This window comes from Temnothorax americanus, unplaced genomic scaffold (assembly GCF_048541705.1).
Source record: "Temnothorax americanus isolate GAGA-0224 unplaced genomic scaffold, ASM4854170v1 Scaffold21, whole genome shotgun sequence".
In the NCBI taxonomy this organism is placed as follows: Eukaryota; Metazoa; Arthropoda; class Insecta; order Hymenoptera; family Formicidae; genus Temnothorax; species Temnothorax americanus.
The window spans coordinates 3,727,501-3,735,340 of NW_027509349.1; the positions used below are offsets into that span (position 1 = coordinate 3,727,501).

The 7,840-nt window shown below is 42.0% G+C and overlaps 2 protein-coding genes and 1 long non-coding RNA gene across 4 annotated transcripts in view; all 3 read right to left on the reverse strand.

Annotated features, from left to right (window-relative positions):
• The window catches only part of Sima (HIF-1 transcription factor component sima), a 73,381-nt gene extending 67,858 nt beyond the window's left edge, over positions 1-5,523 (reverse strand). Inside the window, exon 1 of the mRNA XM_077406824.1 lies at positions 4,937-5,523. Within this exon, the coding sequence (XP_077262950.1) occupies positions 4,937-4,980 (44 nt within the window). The 5' untranslated portion in view covers positions 4,981-5,523. The remainder of the gene's footprint in view (positions 1-4,936) is intronic.
• Positions 5,524-6,003: 480 nt separating this feature from the next.
• LOC143897895 (mitochondrial intermembrane space import and assembly protein 40-B) lies at positions 6,004-6,703 on the reverse strand. Its single transcript, XM_077406858.1, has one exon. It carries the CDS (start codon positions 6,553-6,555, stop codon positions 6,115-6,117), a length of 441 nt encoding a protein of 146 aa, XP_077262984.1. The 5' UTR covers positions 6,556-6,703; the 3' UTR covers positions 6,004-6,114.
• A 30-nt stretch (positions 6,704-6,733) lies between these two features.
• LOC143897901 (uncharacterized) lies at positions 6,734-7,826 on the reverse strand. 2 transcript variants are annotated; one of them, XR_013257032.1, is made up of 4 exons: positions 7,812-7,826; positions 7,463-7,512; positions 7,118-7,350; positions 6,734-6,876 (listed from the first exon to the last, which is right to left on the reverse strand). It is a non-coding gene; the product is annotated as an uncharacterized LOC143897901 (long non-coding RNA). The 2 variants fall into 2 exon arrangements; XR_013257031.1 differs by having other exon boundaries at positions 7,118-7,512.
• Positions 7,827-7,840: the final 14 nt, after the last annotated feature.

Below are 7,840 nucleotides of genomic sequence, written 5' to 3' on the forward strand. Positions count from 1 at the left end.
GCGTTATTGAGTGAGTGAGTGAGTGTGTGAGTGAGTGAGTGAGTGAGTGAGTGAGTGAGTGAGTGAGTGAGTGAGTGAGTGAGTGAGTGAGTGAGTGAGTGAGTGAGTGAGTGAGTGAGTGAGTGAGTGAGTGAGTGAGTGAGTGAGTGAGTGAGTGAGTGAGTGAGTGAGTGAGTGTGTGTGTGTGTGTGTGTGTGTGTGTGTGTGTGTGTGTGTGTGTGTGTGTGTGTGTGTGTGTGTGTGTGTGTGTGTGAGTGTGTGTGTGTGTGTGTGTGTGTGTGTGTGTGTGTGTGTGTGTGTAAGTGTGTGTGTGTGTGTGTGTGGGTGTGTGTGGTGTGTGGTGTTGTGTGGTGTGTGTGTGTTGTGTGTGTGTGTGTGTGTGTGTGTGTGTGTGTGTGTGTGTGTGTGTGTGTGTGTGTGTGTGTGTGTGTGTGTGTGTGTGTGTGTGGGTGTGTGTGTGTGTGTGTGTGTGTGTGTGTGTGTGTGTGTGTGTGTGTGTGTTAGAGTGTCTGTGGGGGGGTGTGTGTGTGTGTGTGTTGGTGGTGTGTGTGTGTGTGGTGTGTGTGGTGTGTGTGTGTGGTGTGTGTGTGTGTGTGTGTGTGTGTGTGTGTGTGTGGTGTGTGTGTGTGTGTGTGTGTGGTGTGTGTTGTGCGACGTGACGCGTAGGCGCTGTGCGCGTTGCGATGTACGCGTGTGGTCATTGTGTGGTTGCAAGGTGTTGTGTGTGTGTGTGTGTGTGTGTGTGTGTATCAAAAGTGTTGCGATAACGAAGAATCAAACTTATTTTTGTCCTATTTACAGGCTACGTGATGGATAGTCCGTATAAAAGGGATAAATAATAATCATCGTGTCGCGCTATCGTTCTACTTTTATATTCGGTATAGTGATAACCCTAATAAGTGAAATATCTTCCACCGCTCGCAAACGCTATTGTGCGTGCGTGATACGTGCCGAACGTTGTTTTCGTCGATCTCGCCTCGTTACGGTCTACCGATGAATATCACGTGACCCCACTGACGCTAATGGTTTCCTCGTAGTTTCGCAGTTTCCGAGCAGGTTATTTTAGCGCTTGTCACGCGAGACCCTCGCGGTCCAAAGGAGAAGGGGAATCCTCGCGGCTGAAAAAAACTCTCCCTATGGATCGCTTCTCTCGAAAAATATCTCCTTAATGTCCATTTCTATATCAATGTATATTTTTTTAATTGTAAGGATTAGAAAAAGATAAAGAGTAAGTTAAACCGAAATTATATAAAGTTAATCATTGATAGAAATGGACATAAGTCACACAACGAGAACTCCTTTGTTTATATATATTCATCGTTTTAAAAGTAAAACCATGATGGAGATCAATCTCACCTGATCTCGTACTCTAGAGAAACGTCGCCAGTTTAAATTAGTCCGAAATCAATGTCTCGAAATATAATGCGAGACGATTGATTCAAATGTCCCGAAATATAATTGACGCACAATAAGACGCGCCAAGCATGAAAAAAATAGACAAAACATCGATTGCGATCAGTGTTAGAGTCTGGACTTTGAACGGCTGATTACCGACAAAATACAATCCTAGAAAATTTTCCGTTCTACACTCTTACGAAATAGATCGGAGTGGACAGAAACATCGCCTAATTCGCCGGAATTACCGTTGTCATGGACGCCGCTATCCGCACGATAAAGAATCGCTTTGTCTCACGTGAACGAGCGATTATTTAAGAAGAATTTTTTATAGCTATAATATTAATAATAATTAAAAATAATAAGTCTACCGTTCAATCTAAGAAAAACTTAAGAGAAACGGTAAACAACCAATAACGAGCATAAAAAGATGTTATAGATAAAGAAAAAAATTTAGATTTATTCACAACAATATAAAGCGTATTTCGATTTAGACACTAAGTAACAAAAAATTAAGATGATTCTAAGCTTTATGCTAACATCTTTTTATGCTAAAGTTCATCACTTTCTTGTTGTTTGTTCATCTAATTATTAAAATTCAAAATATGAGATTTTCATATGCTTTGTGTATGCAATGCATGGAAAAAGTGCATAGAGAAAAATGAGGAGAAAAAGAATATTCTTGATTTAAAAATATCTTTAGTTTCAACGTGGAAATATTAAAATAAGATTATATTGCGTTAAACTTGCTTGAAGGAAACTTACTTGAATGAAGTAATTATATACATGTATAATGTGTGCGTGTGTGCAACCAAGAAAAAAATGTTGGAATAAAAAGTTGAAATTCTTATAAGAAAATATATAGTGATCTTGCTTATATGTGAAACAATCTATATCTTCTTAAGAATTTCAACTTTTTATTGCAATATTTTTTTTCTCGGTTGCACTATTATATAATGACTTCATTCAAACAAGTTTTCTTCAAGCAAGTTTAACACAATATAATCTCATTTCAAGATTTCCGCCTAGATATTTTCAAATCAAGAACATTCTTTTTTTCCGTATGTAATTTTTGATAGCGATTATCTCGTGTTCGGGACGGTCAATTAAATACTTTTAAACTGTACAAACGTGTAGATACCACATTTATTAACGTATAGTAAAATTTTCAAATTGTTCTTGTTTATTGCGATTCGCGAGACAACTACCTTAAATTAATAATCTTAATAACGCGCGACTGACTTCATTTCGCGGTGTACACCGACCTATGTATACAGACGGCGTCATTAATGCCTTCCACCTGAACTGAAGGCATAGTACATGTAACGTGCACTATATAGAAATCCCCAGAACACAGGTAGGTGAAAAGCATTAATGACGCCGTCTGTAGCTATTTTTTCGAAATTCTACAGGCCAAAAGAACATAAACGTCTTTTATCAATCTGTTGAGAAAACAATTGATTCAAATCCTGGCGCATAGCTAAAAATATTGAAACAATATTTCAGCTGTGGGACTTCGATCCCGAAATACATACTGTAGATTCATATTACCTTTCTTAAGAAAATAATGTTCCTCGCTCGCTACGATTTTACATTACATTAAACTGGTTAACGAACTCGGTAGATTCTGATTAATCGAGGAATATGACTAGAAGTTTTTATCTATCTACTTAAACAATTGATCAGAATCAATTATAATAGCGACATACTGCTCCGCTGTTTGCTCTCTGATAAAGATTGAGTACGTTCGACTAGCTGGTGACGTAAAATGGATAAAATTTTCGCAGTTAGAGTGTGAATGTAGAATAAATGCGGGATATATTCCTAGATAACCGACGCTTCTACATTTTACGTAATCGTGCGCAGTGAAACATTGGAATATTAACTGTTGGGGTCGCGGACGCGATTGTATAATAAACGCCTTGCCATCGCGCGCGTGCACGCGAGTCGAGAAAAAGAGAAATCGAACCTCGGGCTATTTCTAAAAAAGAAGATTGTCACTGTTGACGATATTCTTGAATGTTCGAAAAGCGTCGGTCCAAATTGCGTGCATATTTAATGGCTTGTTGCGCCACAAGATAAAAAAAAATCACTCGTATACCAGCATGCCACTAGAAAGTCAAGCAAGAGAAAAAGAGAGAAGAAAAAAAAGACAAAAATCCTTTTGAGGACACCAAACAGAGAGATATAGAAATATACAGGATATTTTCTAAGTACAAAAAATTGAAGAAAATATTCCTGCCTTTAGGAAGAAAAAGGCACTTCTATTAACATATGCCTTGCTTTATTTTCGAAATACACGGTGTCAAAGACGCACGCCCCTGGTGGATCTAAAAATGTTTTATTGGTACTGGAAAATGGTTCTTAATAGTTTAATACTACATGTATACACATAAATTTGAATAAAATACCTTTAAACGTTTTCCGATAATTTTCGAAAATTTTATTTGTTTTCACAACTTTGACACCCTGTATTTTGAAAACGAAGCAGTTTAGGGCATATGTTTATATATATAAAACCTTTTCTTCCTAAAATAAGCTACGAAATATCCTTTTCAATTTTTGTACTTAAGAAACACCCTGTATACACAATCATTTCTCGAATTGGACTCGCAGTCGTACAGAAATAAATCCCAGGCGCCATTTTCGGATGAAAATCTCGAGTTAATGAACAAAGTCATGCGCGGATAAAATATAGCGGAAAGTAAACCAACTGTAATGACATATAAATAAGCCGGGTACAGTGAGTAAAGAAACCACGTCAATTTTAATAAAGTAAGTAAGCCACTCGTCGTAAGTCGTAAATAAGTCATAATGATGCGAAGGGAGAGCGAAACTGGAGCAACTGTGCGGCACGTCGTAAATAACTTAAAGACCGATCAAAAACAAGACAGATCGGACGATAAAAAAAGGAAGGCCAAGCGTCGAGGCATCTCATTGACACTTGTTTAGAATTTCGTTTGATTTAAGAGACTAAAGAGCAGAGGAAAAAGAGAGAGAGAGAGAGAGAGAGAGAGAGAGAGAGAGAGAGAGAGAGAGAGAGAAAATGAGAACACGACAGGTCCAATAACGAATCCGTGAGAGCGACGGAGACGGACGACAAGGATCACGTGGCGTTAGAGAGAGACAGCGATAGGGCGCCGCCGCGAAGTGCGAGCGAGATAAAGCGTCGTAATCGGAGAAAGAGACAGAGCGATGATTCCACACATCCACACATTCCACAGAAGCGAGACGATTGCATCAAACACGCATCTCACACACACACGAACGCTTTCCTCTCACTCTTTCTTTATTCCCTCAAAACCCGTCGAATTCACGAATTACAAGCGGTATTATCGTGTCCGGCGTCCGTCAAGCGTCCGTCAAACGTCCGTCGATGACACGACAGCCGCGAGCGAGAATTCGCGTCACCCTAGATCCATACGGCTGTTCCGAAAATAAAGACGCGCGACTTTCACGCACTCTCTCTCTCTCTCTCTCTGAGTCTCTCTTTCTCTCAATCTATCTCTACATCTGATTCTTTCGCGCGCAAGCGACTCACCTCCTTTTCTCCTTGTGCTTCTTCTCCTTTTTATGGGTGTCCATGATGAGGCCAACGGAAGATAAAGGGACGTAACGACGCGTTTTCTCTCACTAGCACTTAGGCGCACGAAAACCGGGATACTCTCGGTCACTGCCAAGGAACGTATCCGGGGTATGCGCGCGCGCGCGCGCGCTCGTGAACAAGCTCCGCTCTTTTCTAAGCCGAAAGCCGACTTGATAGAAACTTCGCTCGGTCGAACTTTGCTCCACCGTCTATCCCGTCTATCTGTCTTTGTCACTCCGTTGTAGTCTGTCTCAGCGTCGGTATTCGTGATCGATGCGCACACGCGACGCGTGTCACTGCTCGACGTCGCGCTGCGCCGAGGCCGAGGGACGATGAGCAGCGTCCGCAGCGTCGTCGCGTTCCGACGGGTACACAGGCTGCGCGCGTAACGACAGACACATGGCGTGCGTCAACGGCGACGACGAACGCAACGTTGTTGCTATCGCAGATGGCTGTAAGTACGCGAACGGTGGCACATTTATTATCGCGTTGTGCCCGATGATCCACACAACATTGGTACCACGACCCATACCATACGCGAGCGGAATGACGACTAGAGGCTAGAGGGGGGCGGAGGAGCGCGCCGACGTCACGCAGCCAGGCTCCGCCATCTGGCTGCATCCGGAAGAAGTAGCGAGCGACCTAGAGAGAGCGCGCGGCACATTTGAACGGAAGAAGTCAAATGGTACAATACAACGATATGACTGTCTATACTTTCTCGCATTTTTCTCTTCATTTGTTAGATTAAACTGGAAATTGTATATGCGTACTCATGTCTTGCAAAGAAGAGAGAAGAGTGTAACATAAATATGAAGAAATAAAGAATTTTTCTCTTCCCAGACAAAATTAACGATAAACTTCCTCCAACTTATATTAGTTTGCGAATAGAACGTAGAATGTGATAAGAAATTAAATTGTTAATTCCACATAATACTGAAGTTTTCCTTCGTGAGATATCCCTAGATTATTTTCATCCGCAATTCTACCTGCTCCAAGTTGTTCGCAAAGCAATTTGATTAATCTGACTTTGTTTTTTTAAATTTATTTTGAACTATACAGTGCAACAGGTAAAGTTAATTTACTTAAAGTAATTAATTAAGAGAGATAGAAAGACAAGAGGAAGACGACTATCGCTAATCTGCTGCACCTTGACTAACAACCATCGCCTTTCTCTTGTCCTCGCTGCCCGCCGACGGCTGCTTCTTCTCCTCCCCCTCGTCTTCCTCGATTTCCTCTTCGTCTTCCAGATCGTCTGTCGGCATGCCCTTGCTCTCGTATAGTGCCGGATATTGCGACATGCAGCTCTGCATCGTCTCGAATGCTTTGCGACAATCCGAGCCCTTCGGATCTGCGGTCGAGTAGTGAAAGCAGGAGAAAGCCTCGCGAAATTCTAAACCACATGGCCCGGTTGCCATACCACCCAGACACGGGCAATTCCAATTGATCTCGCCATTAGGCAACAACAGTCCGGGACTAGGCTCTGGTTCAGGAAGACTAATCTTACTAGGCACCGCATGATCCTCCTTAGATGCGAAGATAATGGTGTCTTTGCCCTCTTTACGTATCAATGGCATGGCGAAGATTCGGGAGGGACTTCTCCGTGCTGGTACGTCCTACTATCGGCAGTGAACGATAATAAATTCGACGACGCCCGGTGAACCGTGTACACGCACGTCTTCCCCTCGTACACCGTACTCAAAGTCAGACTTGCTCGAAGTCGGACGTAGCTATTGTACGGACAACGAAGGATAAATCTGCGCTTTGCTGGATAGATCTTTAGAACGTCTATGGGACTCTTAGCTCCCTCCTCTCCGAACAGCGACCGAACGGCTTCCAAAACGTTCTTCTTGAGATATACGGGAGATACCGTGAGATCAAGATCGGATGGAATTTCTCTACAAATAGAAATAAACAAAACGTACAGTTATTATGTATACAGTTAGAAGTTTTTTGAATGTGCAAATATCTCGAGTTTTTAAAGTAGAACGATCGTCGTGCTCGCTCGGTAATAGAATTAAAGTCCGAGGGAGTCACACGTATAGGTTATGTCCCGCGGACTAGCCCCGCGGTTACGTCTATATTCATGACGAAATAGTGAATGTACTAACAGAGAAACGTCTAAGTAATACATCTTACGATGAAGTGCCGGCTCGCCGCTCATATCGACCTCGAACACCAAACGGTAGACATCATAGAAGCCTGGACGCCGCGGGGGTACTTACACACAAATGCACTTGCACGGCCATGCACGGCGTCTCATGTCTCATCTATGCCCTCACGTGCCCTCGCCCCTCACACACTCACTTCTCCAGTGCCACAGGCCACAGTGGTAGAGTAGAGAGTAGTGCCGGGTGAACGAAAGTGCAGTACTGCCAAACGTCAGCCAGCGCATTTCCCAGAGAAAGAAAATCTGTCCTTTATTTTCTTCTGAAACTTCTCACAGATTTTCTCTCTTCTTCTCTCTTCGAATTAGGTACTTACGGAAATTATTTCGTTTCGGGTGCACAAAACGCGAAGCGCGGTGCATTAAACTAAAATTTAAATCTGCCCTTTAATACCGCGTTTGTGGCTCGAATTAGACATTAGATTGATTAGACTATTACTTCGACAATTATTCTAAACGCGATGTGTATATATGTCGCGTTTGGAGTAATCGTATTATATTAGAGAGTGACAAGTGCCCGCGTTAAAAAAATTTAAAAAACATATTATTGGAACGTGAGAAAGGATTCAAACGTTTTCGATTTCATAATTTAAGTCGCTTGCAAATTTAGATTTTCGGGTATAAATACATTCAAAAAGAATTTATTTCGAGTGTTTTAAAGCATACGAAATGAATAAATGCGGCCACAAGATCCT

Coding starts and splice junctions, on each gene's coding strand:
- LOC143897895 (XM_077406858.1), bottom strand. CDS start 6,555: ATGCCATTGATACGTAAAGAGGGCAAAGACACCATTATCTTCGCATCT.